The sequence below is a fragment of the Hemicordylus capensis genome, chromosome 6 (assembly GCF_027244095.1).
Source record: "Hemicordylus capensis ecotype Gifberg chromosome 6, rHemCap1.1.pri, whole genome shotgun sequence".
Lineage (NCBI taxonomy): Eukaryota > Metazoa > Chordata > Lepidosauria > Squamata > Cordylidae > Hemicordylus > Hemicordylus capensis.
In genome coordinates, this window is record NC_069662.1 from 77390966 (window position 1) to 77412591 (window position 21626).

General features: G+C 42.2%; 1 protein-coding gene across 1 annotated transcript in view; it reads right to left on the bottom strand.

Moving 5' to 3' along the window:
* ABCA13 (ATP binding cassette subfamily A member 13) overlaps window positions 1–21626 on the bottom strand; it is a 293809-nt gene that overhangs the window by 23421 nt on the left and 248762 nt on the right. The window contains exons 42-43 of the mRNA XM_053266156.1: window positions 18619–18722; window positions 13698–13790 (exon numbers count right to left, since the gene is read on the bottom strand). Coding sequence (XP_053122131.1) covers window positions 13698–13790; window positions 18619–18722 — 197 coding nt within the window. The remainder of the gene's footprint in view (window positions 1–13697; window positions 13791–18618; window positions 18723–21626) is intronic.

Here is a 21626-nt window from a genome sequence, read left to right on the forward strand (position 1 = left end):
GGGGCAGGCAGGTTCCACATCCCTAAGCATGGAAGTTTTCAATTATGATAGATAAAAGCTTCTACGAATTGTTTGAAAACCAATGTTTTCATGGGCATTAAGGGCAAGGCTATAACTAAGCATTTAAATTAAAAACCAAGAGAAATATGTGATAAGTAAAATTACCAATTAAAGGACCCTCTCAGTTAAATGTCTTTTGGGGACAGCTTAGGAAACACCAGTCCTGATTAGTAAGTTATATCCTGCACCTCTAGAATAACTTCAGGCAGCTTAAAAAATAAAAGACTTCTTCATGGATGTCAGAAGGAAACCTTTACTCCGGAATTTCAGGAACTTGTTAAACTTCTTCGAAGTAGAGGTCAACTTTACAAGCCCCTGAATTCTTCTCCAAGTTGGATAAAAATGTGAGCAGAAAAGGTTGGCTGATTCTCTCATTCCTTATTTAATATAATGTAGCTCTGTAGCTCTGTCACACTAAACCAGTCCCAATGGGGGCTTTTGAAGGGTTGCAACTGGCAAACAGAGCGGGGAGGGGACAACCTGCAAGGGGGCTCTCTGACCCCAAGAGAGGGGACTTGGAGACAAGAGACAACTCATGTGACAGGCTGACCTTCTCCCTCTTTCCCCAAGCTTTGCAAAGAAGTTGCTTTTTCAAGCCTTAGATTGGCCAAGATGAGAAAGTTGTTCACACTTTGGGGGAAAATAACTTGGTTCATTTCTGGGTCTATCCAAGATGAGCCTGGAAAAGCTTGTTCATCTCTGCTTCAGTCCAACAAAGCATGTGTGGAACAATTGGGGATGCACAGAAATAGCCCCTTTTAAATATCTGAAATCCTACCAACAGTTGTTTGACAGGGAAAGAGGCTGAATCCAGCCCCTCTTCCACTTTCCCAACAGCTGATAGATATGATTTTGGCTTTTAAAAAAAGAAGAACTGCTGCATCTGTGTAGCCATTGGAGTGGCTACATTTGGAGTGGCTATCTGTTACCATTGGAGTGGGTTGGGAAACTGCAAATGTAGCATCCATTCCTCTCTAAACAGTGGCCCTGATTTAATGTGCATTTCAATAGTTTATGTAGTGGACAGAGCCAGAGCACCCATTCTACAACCATGGCCAAGTGTACATTGTATCCCTGAACAGTGCATGCTATCTTTAATCTTGACTGTCTGGAAACATATTCCAGACAGAACTCAATTCCCATAGAGCTCATGTGGATTATCTGGTTTTGCTAAATTAACACTGATACAATTTTAGAAAGCAAGAAGTTAATTCTGAGTCTCTTCATTACAAGAAAACAAAGAGCAATATGTAGCATCATAAAACACGAGTAGATAAATATGTTTTGAAAGATACAGTGATTCTCCATGGTTCAAATAAAAAGACATCCCCAGTGGCTATTCCAGTTTATTTTCAAGGATTTGGAATGCACCAGCTGGCAGGATTGTCCATTCAAACTGCAGATGTCAGTCATATCGGAAGTTCCAGAGAGCACTGGAACCTTTCGATTGTCCAATTCATGATTAGCAGCAATGGTCTGGGTGCTTTCCACATTTCTCCAGTAGGCTGCATATGAATAAACTATATAGGCAGGGCCAATTGCATGTTTTCCATCCAACCATACCAAACTCTGCTGTAAGTTTCCAACCATTTTTGAGCTCTGTAACAGGATACAATGAGGCTATTCTCACGACCAGCAAAAATCGGGCTAAGAGAATTTTTGGTGGTCGTGTAAACCACTGGGCTCGCACGCAAGCCCGGTGATTTACAAGTGGGTAACCCGCTTATAGAGCCCTCCCCCTAGCCCAGGTTAGCAGAGCGAGCATTCCGCTAACTCAGGCTTTAGGATTGTGTTTTGCCGCAGCGCGGCTCTGTGCCGTGGCAACTCACGAGGAGACCCCCGACCGGAAGGTTTAAAAGCAGCCTCCCGGCTCGGGGGTCTCTCCAGCATTCTCTGCACTCTCATGCAGAGCATGCTGGAACTTCCGAGGGCCGTGCAGCCCCCAATTCCCACAGCCCCCGCCGGCTCCGTGATGGAGCCGGCAGTCGTGTGGGTGGCCAGTTCGGCCACCTAGGGCTGCAGTAGGGATCATCTGCTGGGAGAGCAGGCTAAGCCCGCTCTCCCTGCAAACCCTGTTATGGTGGGTCTCACTGATCGTGAGACCCATCTCACTATGTAGTAGACAGTCAAGGAAGTGATCTAAAGTACTATAGATCTCACAACAATGGCTGACTGTCATCAGTTTGCTAACTCATAACTGATCCCTAATTAAATATTTTAAATGCATAACATCATTCCTACAGAAATGCATGTGACAGTAAAGATGATGTTACAAAGATGGATAGAGTTAACAAGAGTGTTCAATTTAGATGAGAACCAAGCTTAGGGAGTTTTTACAAGCAATCATTAATTCTTATCAATTTTCTGGCATTTGCACACAAAGCCCTTTGCTGAATTACAGTGTGCAAATTCTGGTTCATGTGAAAATGTTCAGTAGTCTCATTGAATGAAACTGTTGTATGCAATGGAGTTTCCCAGGTAAATGAATCAAATCCTGGTTAGCAAAAAACAAGAGATATCTCTGTGGCTTTTGAAACCATTCCTCATTTTGAATGACTCAAAGACCAACAAGAGTACAAAATAAAAGCTTTTCAGATGGAGAAGTGTTTTCAGCCTAGCCAAATTTCATCTTCACTGCACCCTGAATTCCTAATTTTTTTCCTATTAAAAAGGCTTTTCATGTGTGACAGGCTACAACATTTATCTCACTATAATCACCAGGCAAGCTGTGTTTTGTAGTCATCCCAGGCAAGCGAGGAAATTAAACTGACCATGTTTCCCCTTTTAAATTTTTTCCTCTAACTCGGCTGATGTAATTACTGAAAGGAACCAAAATCAAATTATACAGAAATACGTTCTGGCTTCATTTGGACTACTGGAATCCAAAACACTCTGTGGGCCAGAGTTTGACAAGGAGGAAAATGTTATTGCTAAAGCAACAAAAATTAAACTCCAGCACCTCTCCAACATCTGTTGCAAAATAACTGTTGTAGAAGACCAAGATGGAAATTATCCCTTCAGAATCAAAAGGCAAAAAAATGAAACACTAAGGATTACAACCAGAAAACATGTAATATACATCAAGTTTCAAAATGTTTATTGTAAGAGAATTATATTGAATAGCTCAAAAATATAAGATCATTGGCAAGGGCTCAGCTACTGAAGGTTGCTGAAGAACATAATGAAACACTAAAAGGCCACAGGAATTTGAGGACACACAGTGGGTGAAAAGTAGCTCTTCACTTCTTTCAAAAAAATAAAAACATTCATCAATCCATATCACATACTTCTTTGGCTGCCTTGTGCTTCAACAAGTACAGCTTCCAAGTGCTGGCAAAAAATGAACCACTTCTCAGAAGCCCACAGAAAAACACATTATGAGGTGAAAAACCTACAGAATCCCAACAACCATAATGCCTTGTCAAAACATCACTCAGAATTCTAATCAGTGATTGAATGGTTGAACAGGCAGTGTTCAACCATTCAACCACTGCACATGCTTGCTCAAAGAGAAAGTTGGGAAGGACTGCATTTCTCAGAGCTCCATATGCACCTTCTGGCACACCTTCCACAATATCCAATGTAACCAATGGGACTACTTGGGAGTAGGAAGCTCGACTTTTGAGTAAAACATCATGTCTCAAGATGAGGGTTGAAACAGTTAGAAATGCACAGGTTAGGGGACAGTATATCACAGTATAGCCTATCCCCACTTTGAGAGGATATTGCTCTACTGTCCTTGAAATAAGGCTTACAAGAGTAATCTCTGGAAAGGTTACACTTTGGTGGGGACATGGTTTGGCAGATTATGGGGAAATGATCTAAAATTTTGTTTGCACAAAATCAGAAAAAGGAGAGAATAATATATTTATGTCAGTTTCTGCCAGACATCAAGTAACTGTTTTGTTCTATAGAATCAGAAAGCTGTAACAAGAAAACAGCACCAAAAATTACTCTTGCAGGCATAACATAAAGAACAAGATGTTGCTCCTAACAGAATCCTTTGCCAGTAATTCATCCTGAAGGTATGGTGCTGTGGTAGCAATGTCCATTATTTCTGTTTCTAATCAAGCTTTTTTTTTTTTAAGTGGCAGTATATAACTAACAAGCTTGACAATATGTGTTCCACTTCTTCTCTTACAAATGGATTAATTGTTGTTTGCAAGGATAATTGTTTCTCTTGTTGTTTCCATGCAAACTTCAAGGTCAGCCTTTGCTTTTGGGCCATGAGGTTCATGTTCAATATTGCAAGGGCTGAATCAATAAAATTAATCAAGCACAAATTTAGAGGAGAACATTTGTTCCAGCTCAGCTTGATGAGGTGCACTTCCCCACTAACACAATGTGGGACTCCTCAGCTCCACAGTGAGTGTGCTCACATTTAAAACCTCTCACCATTTGCTCTTTATCCTAGTGCAATACATTAGTGCCAATAACAACAGGAGGTTTAAAAGCAATAGTACATTTTTTCATAACTACACAATTGTTTTATAGTGTTTATTAACCATGAAAAGTTAGAAGCTTGGGTGTTTAAGATTGTATTATGAATATTTGATTATTGCAGTGGTTATGAAGGCATATGTGTTGGAGCTAGAACCCTGGCAGCATCAGCTCTCAGCTGCAATGTCTCATATTTCATTTATTTATTTAAGACATTTTTATACCACCCAAAACACAAGTTCTCTGGGCGGTTTTCAACAAAGTAGTAACCACTTGGGGGGGTGAGTTGGGGTCATGGATAAGAGTGCTGGACTCTTCCCCAATTTGTTCTTCCAGTGTTAGTCTCCATTTTGTCTCTCCAGAGATGGCTGTTTGTTTTGGTCTCTTTCTTCAGCCATGAGCTACAATTGAAATTAAGCTGCAGGCTCTTTCACCTTTGTTTGTATCCTTTTCTTTAAATAAATCCTTGTAGTTCTTCAGTACTAAAGAACTGTCTCAAGACCTCTTGCTTTGCTGCTTTCTCACCAAACTGGTTTTGCTCTGCTATTTGGGGACTGAACTGCTATTCTTCCCCTACAATATGTAGTGTATAAATATATCTGAGGAAATTCCTTATCAACCTGTAAGCTTGCTGCAAAAATAATTCCAGTTTTCTTCAGGAATTGTGTGAATATTCACCTTGGCAATTGTCGTCTGCAGATACTGCATATTCTCTTTTGTTTAAACACGTCCCGGATCATCATTAGGCTTAAAATTATTACCAGTAATGTCCATGAAAAAGAGTCATGACTGAATGCATAAGCTCTTTCACAATAGTGGGAACTTACAGGACACAGGCCCCTGTTCAAGTTCTCCCAAAGGAAAATTTCTGATCATAGCATGCATCCTTCTCAAAGGGGAACACGGTGAAGTATTTACATAGTTCAGAGATAACAAACATCCATATCATACAGTGGAGTTCAACTTAACTTCAGGAATATGTTTCAAGTGGAGAAAATGATGAACATAAGCCAATGTTATATCATAATATGCACCTATGTCTCCCAATGGAGTTATACTGCTTAGAGATGTGTCTTCTATTGGGGAACATGACATGACTTAGTTTTTAATGTTAGTGCTTGCACATCTAGTTGCAGCTTAAAAAAATTTTTTTTACACAAGAATGATTCAAATCTGCAAGGATATCTATGTCTATCCAAGGCTGGCATGTAGGAAGATGGAATATTCCAAATAAATGAAGGGAGGGGATTTGCATATCTCTAGATTTCAATCTGTATTGTAAGGAATGCTGAAGAGAAGAATTCAGTCTTGCTTGAGCAGCCATAGCATTTTGCAAGTCAGCAAAGTACATGGAGCATGGGGGGAAAGACAGGGAGGAAACTCAAGTAAAAATGGGGGGTGAGTACCTGTGGGAGTGTGCATTAGGTATGGAGAAGAAACATAAGTAGAATTGTTTAGAAGGAGAGAGAAAAAGATTACAAGAGTTAGATTTCAAAGATGAATGGTTGTGGATACGTTCCCCCTCCACTTAGAAATGTTAGCAGCTTCTATTATCCAAATGATATGGGATAGAAAATCCAATAGTCCTTTAGACTGTAATTGTGATAAATCTGATAGGCTAAATTCAATCACTGAACTGTGAAATAGAGGGAAGCTTCATTCTTCAACAACCTCAGCCAGTCACTACACAACACAGTCTTTCTGTCTTGGCCTCCTCTAATAGCCATCAGAAGCAGAAAGCAAAATAATGAATACTCAGGTCAGGACAGAGGAGGAAGGTGTATACCAGAAGTGCATATTGCACAGCCTCAACAAGACGAGTACAAAGTGACTATGACGTTAAACCCAGTTTAGATACAGCTCTGGTCATGCACCAAAAGTTCTTGCCAGTGCAGGAGTCTCACATGGCCAGTGCCACATTACTATGTGACAATACTACTATATTTCTGTATTACCTTTCAGCAAAAATATTATCAAAGCAGTTTTCATGGTTAAAAGAATAAGTCAGTGGTTCCCTTTCCCAAAGGGACTCATGATCCAAAAAGAAACGGAAGGGATGCACCAGGAACAGCCACTGGATAGGCACCATGGTGGTCTCCCCCAACTTATATTTAAAATATACCTCTTTGTCCAGCTTGCAGGGGGTTGTAATGCAGTAATTATGGGACGGAGTTCCATCCCACTGGAATTCACAGAGGAAACAGCTTTTGGCAGGAATGAAAAAGCATTTTCAAAGTGAGTCGAAGACTGGCTGCTTTTCTCAAGAAATAAAGAGAGCCCTCTGGGCCAGGGAGGTATTGGAGATAAAAGCATTCATTGGGTCCCAGGGCCATTGAGATGCAAAGGGATATGTGACACTGCCTAGAGGCTGTGCTAGCCCCCTGTTGCATCTTGAACATCTCAAATCCAGGAAGGATATTAGGGATGTGCGTTTCATTTTGGATACAAAACATTTTGTGAACAAAACAGGCCATTTCAACTGTTTTGTAGCCAAAACAAAACACCCAATGCTCAAAACAGAAAATTTTGTAGCCAAAACAAAACATCCCTGTTTTGGATACAAAATGTTTTGTTGTTTCAGCTGTTTTGGAACTCCATTTTGCAATCGCGAAAAGTCTTTCTCCTTCAGTCTCCTTTTTGAGTTTTGACATCTATTTGAATTTGTGGCCCTTCCAGCCTGCAGATTGGCCAGCGAAAGCATAGGCTGATGTGCTGGCAATTGCCTCCTTATTCCTTTTAAGCAAATTTAAGGGTAAATTTTACCCTCATTGGCCAGTGGGGCAGTTTGCATTTCATTGTTGTTGTTTCACACTGTTGTGTGTAGATCAATTGCATTTCGGGCAGGGGGGATGTGGATGTGCATGACCTTTGGAAATATGCCTGATTTTTTCCAAAGCTCTGCTGTTGTTGATGTGTGATGTTGATGTTATTTGGGGTGGATTGGGGGCAGAAAGAGGGATTTAGGGGCAGAAGAGTGGTTCAGGTGGTAGTGCCCCAATGGGTGCCTGCTGCCACCCAGATTCCAAAGGAATTGGGAAAGGGGCTGATTTTTAAAGAATTTCTGAAGTTGAAATGTCTTTGGGGCAGATTTGGGGCAGAAAGGGGGCCTGAGGGGCAAAACAGTGGGTTGGGTGGCAGTGCCCCAAGGGGTGCCTGCCACAACCCAGATTCCAAAGGAATAGGGCAAACGGCTGATTTCTTAGGAATTGTTGGAAGTTTATGCTTCTTTAAGGTCCCCCCCAGGGAATAATGGAGGTTTCAGCAGACCCATAACTCCACCTGGGGGACACTGGGGTGGACGGGAGTGAGTGGTGGTGTAGTGCACATAGGGTGCCAACCACCCCCATGGGTTGCTAACCCATGGGGTGCTGGGTTCTGTTGTTTCTGAGGTGTTCTGAGTGTAGATTCTTTGGTAGCATATGAGATTTTCAATGATAAACCATGAATCCACTCTCATATGCTACCAGAGAATCTGAATCTACACTCAAAACATCTCAGAAACAACACAACCCAGTACCCCATGGGATAGCAACCCATGCGGGTGGTTGGCACCCTATGTGGTCTATACCACCACTTGCTCTGGGCCACCCTGGTGCCCCCAAAGTGCAGTTATGGGGTAGGAATTATGGAGGTCCATCATTCCCTATGGGAAAGAACTTTACAGACACACAAACTCAATTACATCTCTAAAAATCAGCCTTCTGCCCAATTCCTTTGAAATAATTCTTGCAACTTCCTTGCCCCCACTGGGCACTACTACTCTGCTCTGGGCCACTCCTTTCCCCCCACCATGAAGCTATACTTTTGCTAAAACCTCAATTCTTCCCTAAGTGAAAAATCCTATACTTCAAAAATTCACCAAAACCCAGCCCTTTGCCGAATTCCTCTGAAATTTGGGTGGTAGTTTCCACCCATTGGGCACTACCACCCCCACCCACTAGTTTTTCCCTGGGGCCATTTTTTAAAATCCAAAATGTTTCAGATTCAGATTTTGCAATTTCAAACAAAGAACAGAACTGAGGTGTTTCGGATTGGCTGGTTTCGAACAAAGAACAAAACGGGGGTATTTCGGATTTGGGCCAAAAACAAAACAGAAAACAAAACAAAACGCACAACCCTAAAGGATATTCCCTGCTCTTGGAGTGAATTGTGGAAGTCAGTCACAACCAACCAAACTCCGTGGGGTGGAAACTAGTGGAGATGCCAATCCCTAGTTTGAAACCACCGCTCTTTGTGGCTTTCCTGAATACATATCCTGAATATATATCAGTCTTTCATATAGGCCAGGATATATATATCATCCAAGAAATAAGACAAAAATAACTTCATTGTGCTTCCAGTTCTTCCATTTCTGAAGTAGTCTGATTTTCTTTCATATAGGCCTGGATCGCAAGAATTGCTGTTAGAAAAGAAAAGCTCAAACTGAGCACAAAGTCCTTGGGCTAGTCTGAAGAAGATCCTTGGATTCTGGCCATGTTATTTTAACATATGTGTGAGAGAGGCAAAATGAATATTATGCAATTGAGGAAATGTGGAAACAACAGGTTTAATATTAAAGAATAATATTAATATAATATTATTAATATTAAAGAAGAAATGGTTTGAACTGGAAATTTGAAGGACAGGTTTGTTACCTGTAAACATAGTTCTTTGAGTGATCTTCTGTGCATTCGCACTTCCCTCACAATCTCCCCACTGCAGCCTTACTTTATATTCTGAACCTGGTTGTAGTGGTCTCCTAGACTGAGGTAAGGAGGGAGGGAGGCATTCCAATAAGGGGATCATTTTCCTGCTTTTTTTTCTCATAGGTGAAGCTTTGGAACAGTCCAGCTCATGACGCTGTACAGGTGCAAACATCAAACTTGGGATAGTAGAAAGCTGGACTTACCTGGGTGGTGGGGCAGTCATCCTGGCAAACCAAGTGGAGAATTTTGGAACCAAAGGAGGCCTGTGATCAAGACTGGACATGCAGTGCATAATTCCGAACAAATGTGGAAGATTGAGATAACATTGGCAGCCTTGCAGACATCATCCAGAGGGATCTCATTATAAAAAGCCACAGACATGGCTACTGCTCTAGTCAATTGAGCCCAGACTGAGCCAGATAAAGTTTGGTCAGTCAACTGGTAAGCAAGGGCGATGGCCTCCTTCACCCAAACTGCAATCCTTTGAGCGGAAATGGCAAGCCCTTTGGTATGGCATGTGTAGCTAATGAACAAGAATTGAGTTTTGCAGAAGGACTTGATTCTTTCGAGATAGAAAGTGAGGGCTCGCCAGACATCCATCTAGTGGAAAGCCCTATTAAGCACTAATGTAGGGTTTGGAAAGAAAGTAGGTAAGCAAATGTCCTGATATAAATGGAAGGTGGAGACCATCTTTGGTAGGAAATTGACATATGGTCTCAATACAAACCTATCCTTGTGCAATATAAGATAAGGTGAGTTATGTTTCAGGGCTTTCAGTTCACTCACCTCCTGGCTGAGGTAATCACTACTAGAAACACAGTTTTGAGAGTGAGGAGCCTAAGGTTGCAGGAAGCTAATGGCTCAAAGAGGGGACATTAGCATACTGGGGCTTTGCCTTGGAGGGGAGATTTGTAGGAGAGAAGGACATAGGCTTTCACTGCTGGAAATTAGGGATGTGCAAACCAGTTCAAATTCAAACTGGTTTGGTTCGATGGTTTGAATTCGAACTGAACCAGCCATCAGGTTCAAGCTGCAGGTTCGAATTCGAACCAAATGGGGGGGGGGGGTTCGGTTTGAACTGGTTTGAACCTCCAAAAGTGGGTGGGGTGGTAGCTGGCATGGGTACCTACCGCCCAACCCCCAAAGAAATCGAACACTCGTACAATTTTTTAAAATGATTTTTTGAATTTTATTTTTATTTTTTCTCATAGGGTATAATGGAACTATAATGGGTATAAAGACGCGTGAACTTCAAAAATCACTTAAAAATCAGCCCTTTGCCCAATTCCTTTCAAATAATTCTGGTAGCTTCCTTGCCCCCCTTGGGAACTATCACCCACCACACTCTGCTCTAGGCCACCCCTTTCCCCCCTGACGTGAAGCTATACATTTGCTGGGATCCTCATTATTCCCTATGAGGAATTCAAAAATACTTTAAAAATTTACCAATAATTAGAAGAGTGTCCGATTGCCTTGGGGTTTTGTGGGTGGTAGGCACCCCTGGGTACCTACCACCCACCCCACTTTTGTGTCCCTAGGTGTTCCACAATACGGGATAATGAGCTGGTTCTAGTCCCATTATACCCTATCAGAAAAATAATTTAAAATATTTCAAATATTCATAAAAAATTTAGGAGTGTCCGATTGCTTTGGGATTTGGGTGGTTGTTGGCACCCATGCATGCTCCACAATAGGGAATAATGGGCTGGTTTGAGTCCCATTATACCCTATGAGGGGAAAAATACATATATATTTCAAAAATTCATTTAAAATTGCATGAGTGTCCGATTGCTTTGGGTGTTGGTTGGTAGGTACCCATGGGTGCCAGCTACCACCCCACCCACTTTTGGAGGTTCAAGCCAGTTCAAACCAGTTTGAACCGGTTCAAATTCAAACCGAATTGGGGGGGTGAGCAGAAACAAAACTGAACCGCCCCTCCCGTTTCGAACCCAGTTTGAATTCGAACTGAACAAACCAGTTTTGTGCACACCCCTACTGGAAATGGTGGTGCTGTCAAAAGGAGTCTCCCAAATAATAGGATGACTGCTTCATTTAGTGTTGTCAGGGCCAAAACCTCTTCCTGCCACTGGAGAAGGAAGAAGAAGACTAGGGGAACCCCATACAGCGGGCCGTGGAGTTGAATTAGCCCAAAGATTGGATCTTCCAAGGATGCCACCTGTTGGTGTATTTGTAGTCCCAGAGAAGGTGCCATGTATAACAGCTGCTCTGTATATATTTTAAAATTGTCCTCCACAAAGTCATCCCTGGTGGAACTAGGTGCTTCTGTTGGTAGAACCTCTGAGTCAGACACCACATTTTGAGAGACCTTCGCGTCAACCTCAAGAGTAGCACTGGGCAGGTTAGGTAACTGCAGAGGCATTAGGTCCTTTGGGTTGATGGGAGGGGCTACAATGACAGTAGGCTGTGTAAGAGCCTCTTGCACAGCCAGCTTCCATCTCCCCCCCCCACCCCGATGAGCAGAACTCTTAGGAGGCAAATGCATTCGAGGGGAATGAGATGGGGATCGAGATCAAGTACAAGATCTGGACATGAGACAACAGTGGTGACAGCCATATTGTAGAGATGTGGAGGGCATCCATATGAGTAATAGTGTGGATCTGGTGCATAAAAGCCATAGTAAGAATCACCATACAGTCTCTGCCTGTAAAAGTCCTCATAGTCCCAAAGCCCTTGGGAAGATTGGGGGCTATGGCAATCCTTATGTCTGTGGCTCCTATAAAGTAAAGTGTGCCATCGAGTCAGTGTCAACTCCTGGCAGTCAGGCTTAATGTGCTCCTTGTTTGTTTATTTATTTATTTTATTTCATTTTATTTATTGTTAAATTTATATCCCACCTTTCATTAAGAAAATCCCACAGTGGCTTATGACTATAGTGAGGTCTGCAAGAAGGTTATGCAGGGTACAGTGGGGACCCTGGGGAGCTAGGTGTTGAATGACCAGTCAGACTCACAGAGCCATGCACAGAATCCCCTTGTGGATCTTCCAAATCAAAGAAGGGTTGAAAAGGGCACTCCTGGTCATCCATCCGAGCAGGAGCCCAGTGAAGGTTTCAGGGAGAGTGGATGCTGTGGAGAGCAAGGCAGCGGGATGACCAACTGTACCTCCTGAAGATGCCTGCTCTTTTTCTTTTTCTTTCGTGGAGGCAGTGCTCCCTCTGAGGAGGCTGTCTTGACGGCCGGTGCTGGGCACTTTGTCTTTGGGCCCATCAGGTCTGGTTGAGCCGTAGGAATTGTTTTTTGCAGCTTAGGCTGGTTGGGAGCTGTGCTTTTAAGATGGGCCATGCCTGCCCCTTCCAAGACCAAGTCAGAGCTTTTACTCACTCTCAGTTGAGTAGCTCCCGGAGTCACATGGCTCACAGTCCCCTTTGGGTTTGGTTCTGCAGTCATGTGTAATGAAGGGGTTGCGGTGAGGGTTGATACCGACAGGAGCAGAAAGGGCTGCCTGAGCGGTGCTGTAGGCAGCAGTTCCGGTACCATTGTAGTTTGCCCCTTGAGCAGTCCTGTTGGACTTGGGCCAAGAATTGAATCCCATGGTTGGTGGGAACAGCGGGGGGGGGGTCATTCAAAGCAAGGCTTGCAGGCTTAGGTAAAGTGCCCTGAGTTACCTGCATGTTCACAGCAAGCTCAGTTTTGTCATCAGAGGCTTGAATATTAACAGGTTTTGTGGTACTAAAGGGCTTCGTAGTTGCCACGGCCATGCTTGCCGGAAGGGCCTCCTCCCAAAGCAACATGCCCAGATGGGATGATCTGTTCCTCCAGGCTTGCTTAGCGAAGCCCAGGCAAATCCTACACAAATCCGTGTGATAGGTTTCTCCCCAAACACAAAAGGCTGTCAGTGGAGGGAATCTTACAGCCACACTCTCCACAGCATTTAGAATGGGCTTTGACAGTCGCAGCCATAGAGCACCCTCAGCCTGAATGCCGAGGTGGGGGAGGGGTGGAGGGCTGATAAAAAACAAAAACTATACTCAAAAGGCAGAGAAACCTGTAACTAAACAATAGCAAGACAGAATAAAAAGCAAAAGGGGAAAGAACAGGAGCAAAAGGTAAAGCAAATGAATCCCAATCGGTAAAGCAAAGGAAAAATACTGACGACATGCTCAAGCAGCGTTCAATGAAAGACTGAGATCAGCAGGGAGGGAGGTATTCCAATAAGAGGATCGTTCTGTCACTTTTTTCCTCATAGGTGAACCTTTTGAACATTCTGATTTGTGGCTCTGGAATGCACAAAGACCACAAAGAAGAACATTAGGTTCCCCTAATCTCAAGTAACCACAGCTACTTTTAACATTCCTGCTAATTGTTACTTATATTTGTCCAATATACAAGTACCAGTTGAAACAAAATTGTACACAAATTCAAAAAGTTAATTTTGAAATTTTTTCGTGTGCTTAATGTTCTCAGAGATTTCTCTTTTGAATGCAATATTGAGAGATAGTTTTGCACTGGGCCTAAAGGGAGTGCATTGTATTTAGTCACCAAGTTACGATACCTGTTTTTAATATGTTGAGGAGAACCAAGACACTGAAAACTGCCATTTACCATAATAGCCAGTCGTGTGCAGAGGGCTTCACACTCTTCCATACTAGACAAAGGGAAGTCCAAAAAACAACAGTCAGGACAGAAGATAGAGATCAATATCCAAAATTAAATTTAATATTAAATTAAAATATGAGAAAATTTGGCTAAATGATTAAATGGGATATGTAACCCTTTGCTTCTAGGTCAGTGATTCAAAGGCAGAGGCCAAAATGCTATTAGTAATTACAAGATGACAGCTGGTATAGGCCTATAAAAATGAATGGCCGTTTCTACTGCCCGTTCCAGATGGGTAGGCCCAGCCACATTATTGGAGAACTACTATTATTACAGCCATGTTAATTAACTTCCCTGCTGGCAGCCTCAGCAGAGATTCTGTACCTTATGCAACCCTAAAGGTCAACATTTTGGTAGGCAAGTGAAAGTACGTCTCCATTGCTGCCAAGTAGTGTGATATAGCGATTCTGTAGAAGGAAGCTACTACTGAGGAGCAGTTTCATCAGCTGGGCTCCAGTTTAATCAGCTGGGGTTTGGGGAGTTTGGAACTTTAAAAGACTGAGGCAAGCTAGAGGCAGCAAGAAAGAAAGGAGACTTAGCAGAGACCTTGGGGGCTCTCTTCCCATCTGAATCTCCCTAGCCTGAGCTGGGAGATTTTCTGAGCTGGCCCTGCCTCCTCCCTTCAACCTTGACCAACAGAGAAGACATGCTGCTGGAATTCCATCTGCCAGTTTGAGCCACTGCCCTGATTACCCTAACAAACTGCAGCTGTGAGGGCCAGTTTCATCAGCCAGGCTCGAGAGTCCACATGAGAGGTGGGGTCTAGGGAGTTTTTGGCTTAAAAGACTGAGGCAAGCCAGAGGTGCAGCCGCTGGCATAGCTGCCGACACTGGCAAAAGGGGGCTGGCCTTTGGTGCTGGGCCTTCGATGTGGGGAAGTTATGCTCAAGGTCCTTCCGTTTTAGTTTTTAGTTTGGTTTCTTTGTTTTAGTGGTTTGTGCCAGGCTGCTCACAGGGATATTGTAAACCGCCCAGAGATGAAAGTTTGGGGCGGTATACAAATTTGATTGATTGAATGAATGAATGAATGAATATATCTGGGCTCTCTTGTTAAGAATGGAGCAGGTCAATGAGGTTGGAGTAGCTATTTCAGTAGTGGTGGGTAATAGAGGATGAGGTGTTGGCAGACCAGCATGCCATTACAGGGGAAGGGAGTCCAATAATTTAATTACTGTTTTCCCTTCCAGCTGCCATGTCAGCAATCATGCCTCAGGGAGTAGTCCCAACTCCCCACAGAACCTAACCAGGCTCTTTCATAATGCCAGGTTGGATCAGAATAAGATTTTAAAAAACATCCATAATTTGATTGTGGATGAAGGAGCCGATCTGCCTTGTACATCTGAGATTTGGTTGGGGAAGGCTAGTGGTCCTGTGTGGGCCCAACTGCTTCCCCCAGAGTACTCTGTTGCTGAGCAGATTTGGGGAAGTGGGGGGAGAGGCTGTGGTCCATAAGAATAAAATCTCCTTTCCCAGAACCCCTGCAAGAGAATTGACTTATATAGAGTATGTGTGCCTTAAGTTGAGGACTCAGGATATATTGAGGATTCTTTTGGTGTACCATCCATTCCACTGCCTAACCAACTCCCTAACTGAGCTGACAGAGCTGGTCGCTGAGTTGGTATTAGAGTCAACTAGACTTTTGGTGCTGGGTAATTTCAATGTCCACTTTGGGACTGACTTGTCTGGTGCTGCTCAGGAGTTCATGACAACTATGGGCTTATCCCAATTAGCCCTAGGACCTACAATGTTGCTGGTCATATGCTGCATTTGGTCTTTTGCTCAGATCGGGGTGGGTGTGTTCCATGGGTGGGGTCTCCTGTAGTTTCCCCATTGTCATGGATGGGCCATTTCCTGGTTACTGTTGGTCTCACAGTCATGTCTGACCCCTGCAGGGGTGGTGGACCTATCAGACTGGTCTGCCTGAGAGGGCAATTGGATCCAGTAGGATTCCAAAGGGGCTTGGAGGATTTCGGATGTGGTTCTGCCGGTGATTCTGTTGATGCCCTGGTGGATACCTGGAACAGGGAACTTACTAGGGCAGTATACTTGATCGCTCCTAAGTGTCCTCTCCAACCCGCTTCAAAATTAGCTCCACAGTATATAGAAGAGCTACGGGAACTGAAGTGACAAGACAGAAAACTGGCATGCAAATGGAGGTGGACTCATCTTGAATTTGGTAAGATACATAGAGCCCATTTGAAAGCCTATGCTATGGCAATATGTGCAGAATTCTGTGAGTATTGCATCTGCATCTGCAATCACATGATTCAATTAACTTTGGCGCATGGGAATGTCTAACTATGCTAAACCTCATTTAGAACTTGATTTCATTTCGTTCTGTGATTATGTAACATCCTGAAGCAGTGCTTCTTGCCCTCACTGTCTGCGAGGGGAGGGGGGAATGGTAGTATCACCAACTATGAGTGCCATAGTTGGCACTGCCAAGATTACAAAACATGCAGTGGTGGCAAAAATGGTGAGGGGCAGGATAGGTTCAGGAAGCCCTTCAACCTTAGCTTCAGCCAAACCTTTGGGGGCAAAATGTTTGGTTCAGCTTTAGTCATAGTGTTACTTCAAAACGCTAAACTGTTGGTAGAATCACAGAGCTGGCTGTACCTTAACAGCCAAATATTGCATCTTCATCTCCAAATTATACTGCTGTTCACTATGGAAAATAGCTGAACAGATGTGTGTGATAGGAAGGTAAAGCAACAACATTAGATCTGGAACTATAGCACACATTTCCCCCAACAAAACTGTATTTGCAAGCCTGATATTTTAAAACATACAACATGAAAATTTAATCATCCATTGGCAGAATCTTAAATCAAATTAGAAATGGGAAAGAGACCTAAACCTTATGATACCACGAGAGTTCTGGTAATGGGTATGAGATAGTGTATCTTCAAAATGTATCTGTGTGATTTGTACAGAAACTTTTACAGAGCCCAGTATCCATGCTATTTAATGCTGTTGTTGGAGATGTGGTAATGTTATCAGCTGATTTTATTTGTATGTGAGGGGAACTATCCTAGGGTGGAAGAATGGCTACTCTTGGGCACTTCCTAGCATGGCCAAATCCATACTCTAATATGCAACCTCCCATTCCACACATGCTTCCTGCTATCATCCATGGTCTCATGGGATGTCTGAGCCCCATGATAATGCAGGATGATGTCTTTAATGTTATGACAGCTGGGCTATCATGCCTCATTTCACTGCATCTCTCATCTCCAGGGACTGGCTCCCCATCTCTGAAATCATCCCTGATGTTGCCTATATATGTAGGAGTCATGGCCACAGTCATTGGTCCTGAACAACTGGCAAACAATATTTTGACTTATTAAGGATATAATGGGTTGTTAACTATGAAGAGCTATGATAGCTATTTATTTTGTGAAACTTAGAGGAAGAAAGTTGAAAAATACAATCTGGAGTATGTCATTTTAGTATGTGCTACCAGGCTGAATATTGAAGTTGACTGGAGAAAAGCAAAACTCTCCTAAGTTTAGAGGTTCTCTAGAATGAATATAACAATCTGCTTAGGTGACAAAACTAATGAACTATATTGGAGTCAGAGAAGGATGTCAGCTAAATATTGTTCATAGACAATTGGCTTTATTTGCATAATGTTGAAATAAAAAGTTCAATGACAATAGCCAACACTTTGTTTCATTATCTTTGTGGAAAGGCATAATCTTAAAGAAAGAAAATTTGAATTTTATCTGTCTGGAGGTTAAAGGAAAGAGAAGCTTCCTCATCATGAATAACCTCCTCAGAGCTTATTCATTAAGGGCACAGTTATAGGCAGGGACACAAAGTCCCTGCTAACTTGGCAAAAAGGCACCTTTTAACGTGGTGATTCTCTTTATTGAGCAGTGGGAGAGTTACTGGCCCTATCCACCCCCAGCATAGTACCTCCAGTGACTGTTGCTGGTGTCTATCTTATGTTTCTTTTTAGATTGTGAGTCCTTTGGGGACAGGGATCCATCTTAATTATTTATTATTTCTCTGTGTAAACCGCCTTGTGCCATTTCTGGAAATGAAAGGAAAGGAAAGAAAGAGAAAGAAAAGCTATTTTCATGAGGGCTATGGATGTTACATTTCTGTTTCTTGAGACAGAGGGAAGTTGCAGTAGCAGCTGCAGTAGCAGTAGCAGGAAGCTGCAGTAGCCATAGCAGTCCATAGTGTTCCATGGGGGGGTCAGCTGTTCAAAGGTGGGGAAAGCCAAATTCCACTCAGGTAGTCCAAACCCATTGCATGTGCTACCCTAAGCAGCTCTTTGGATCCTGATATCTTAAAGTATGGGATGTTAATCCTCTCGGTGCCTTTGAATATTTTAATGCAGATTTGAATTTAAGTGAGCCTCAGATTTCACAGAGAAATACCACTTTACCTTCTGAAATAAAACATTAACACCACAAAGATGACATATAGGTTTTCATTCTAATTTGGTTAAGTGCTTATCTGCACAGGTAGAGAATCAATACAATGCAGTCCTTCCTGGGACTTCAAAGTGGAATGCTCCATTATGTTAAATAATCTCTCTGCATGTTGAAAACCAACACATCAGAGAGAAAGGATTAAGTCTAGCCCCTTTCCTGATGTCCTTTTTCTACATGCAAGGAGGGTTAAAAAAAAAATTTCAAACCTGAATCCCCTAGATGTAGCTTGAAATTCTATCTGATTCTCCTGTTCATATAGCTTAGCTCTCACACATTAGTTTCTGCCTCAAACCAAGGCACAAACAAAATCTGTGCCTTTGGCCATCATACTTACTCAACTACATAGCAACTGATAGGAAAAAACTGTATGGACCTGTGTGATGTCAAAACAGCAGCACAGCCTTCTTGGACTTCCTTCATGATAGTTTTCCAGAGGTACCTCTTTGAACAAGGATCCATTCCAGAGCTAGGCTCATCCTACAGAAACAAAAAATCAAACAGGAAACAAAGTGATTTTGAAGGAAGTAAGAGCATAACATTTAAGGGGAAATTTTAATATGAGCTCTTTTTTTTTTTAGAGTGCAGTTCTTTGGGGCTGACATTGATGATGTAGCATATAGCTCTTTACTCAATGACCACATTTATGTTTAGAAAATGGCAAGTCTGTCCCTATGCATAAAAACATAAGAACAGCCCTGCTAGATCAGGCCCAAGGCCTATCTAGTCCAACATCCTGTTTCACATAGTGGCCCACAACATGCCTCTGGGAAGCCCATAGACAAAAGCTGAGAGCATGCCCTCTCTCCTGCTGTTGCTCTCCTGCAACTGGTAGCAACTAGTATTTAGAGGCATCTGAGGGCATATAGCTCTCAGGCTAATAGCCTAGCCATTGCCAAAGATTCTAGGGAACCATGGTTTGTGTGTTTTTAAAAAAAGTTTAATCCATTTTTCCTAAAACAATCAAAAATGCTCACTATGACTATAATGGTGACACATAAAATAAAAATCTATATTCAGACATGGCATGTTTGACTGTATCTGATACAGATGATAAATGAACAGGCTGACTTAATTCAGCAACACATGATTATAGTCTTAGGAACAATGAAAAGTTGCTGGCTATGCAAAAACATATGTAAAGAGGCCCCTGAAAAATGTTGAGCCTTTGGAATGAACCACAGCTCCAGAACTTTTACTGAATGTCTCTTTTCTATTGGACAGGGATGACCAGGTGATCCATTGACACATGAGGTGGCCCTCTATCTGTTATACAGAACTTGTTGTATGGAACATTGCAAAAATGGGATTATTTCTTTTCTTATTGTATTGCCTCATTAGCACTTCGGAACAGGGAAAATATATAAAAAGTTGTGGGGTTAGATACCAGCCAGGGAGATAAAGAGTAGATTCCCAGAGACTGAAGAATCTCAGCCGTGGGACACCATTACAAGCATCATTCCAGCTCTTTCCCTGCACTTCTGCATTCTTCTCTATGTCTCAAGCATCTAATTTGTGTTTTTCTTCTGTCTCTCTTTCAGGTGCTACTTCCTAAACTAACTCTCATGTTTCACTTTGACATTCTTCTGTTTTATCCTCCTTTTAGATAAGGCTGAAGGTTGTCCATTCTCTTGCGGATATTGTTGTCAGTAACATCAAAGTGATTTCTATGGGGTTTTTTCTCCAATCAGTATTGTTTCCTTTCCTATTGGTGAGAAAGTTATTCTCTTTCAGCCAGCATTAACCCATCATTACAGCATACCCATTGACTTTTAAGGTAATATGATTTTCTCGTGAATTTTATAACTATTTAAAGAAATGGGCAGGAATTGTGTAAGGAGGCAAATAGGAATAATAGTAGGGTAGTGGAGTAGGGCTTATAAAGATATTTATTAGCATATATTATTATTATTATTTGTTCTCAAATACTGTGGCACTGTCATGATATATTTGATATATTCAAATATATAATGGGTTAAATTCTCCACTGTCCATGCATGAAGCTTAATTTGCAATGTATGTCATATTAGGGTTTGCTTATTAAGTCTTGCTTTATTTTTCCTATTGTTTCATCATTTTTTAAAGTCGATTCATTCCAGGTTATATTTTCTTTTGGTTTTCAGTTATGTTGCTGTTGCTCTATATTGTATCCCTCATCTGTTGTGCCTACTGCCTAGTGCTTCAATAAACCGCTAATCATTCATTTTAGTTAAATTTGGGCATTAGTGATTCTTGAATCTGTGTCTATTCCATTTTGATCAAGCATCTTGCCACAGGTTTTTGCCCACTGGGGCAATTAAAGGACCAGATTTTCACTAGACAGTATCTATTTAATTTAAAATATCATATCTGAAATCAATTGTTGGGGACTACCTGGTCCCCAGTTTTCTTCCAAAATGATAATCTAGCTACTTGTTCAAATACAGGGTCCTTCCTTTTGCCCATGGAAGCAAAGGGGTGCTACTTAAATATTGTTTTCTCTCTTCTTTTGAAGGGAAACTGTAAAGCAAATGAATATTTTGGTGGGAAACAAATTTTACAGTAAACTAGTCCTTTGAGCTTTATCTGCAGACAACATCTTACAAACCAATGCAAGTAGTGTGTCCAAAAACACAGAGTAAGTCTGTAAGGATTTATCTTTGCCAGGGAGGTATACTTCCATGAGTCTCAGTGTAATTCTTCTCCACACCAAAAGAGCATTATTTGCTTATGCTATATTTGTTCTGTGCCAGCAAATGTACAAATTTTCTGTAATGTCCATGGCAATCAAGGCTAATGGCTGAATTTATATTTTTGTTTTCTTGCCTTTCAGTCCCTCCAGTCAGTCCCTAAACCATCTCCCAGTCCTGCCTGCCCAGCCCCACAGTCAGTACTTCTGTCTTATTTGGATTCAACTTCAGTTTGTTATCCCTCATATAGCCAATTACTACCTCCAGGGAGGCATTTAGTGAAGTTATGCCATTTCCTGATGAGGTCAATAAGAAGAAATAGATTTGGGTGTCAGCAGCATATTGATTACGCCCTACACCAAACCTCCTGATGATCTCTCCCAGCAGTTTCATGTAGATATTAAAGAGCATTGGAGATAGTATGAAGCCTTGTGGAACTCCATACTGTAGTTCTTGCCTTGCAGAGCAATAAGCTCCAATTGACACCATCTGGAATCTCCTAGGGATGTGCAAACTGGTTCGACATTTGTCTCTGGACTGGTAGCTGCAGGCAGAACAGCTCATACCACCCCTGGTTCGGTTCGATCCCAAACCGACAAACACACCCTGGCTGTTCGGGGGGTTCATGAGCATCTTTACATTAAAACAATTTTTTAAATGTAAAAATGCTCATGAACGCCCCCCCCCCCCCCAAACTGGGGCATTTTGATGGGGG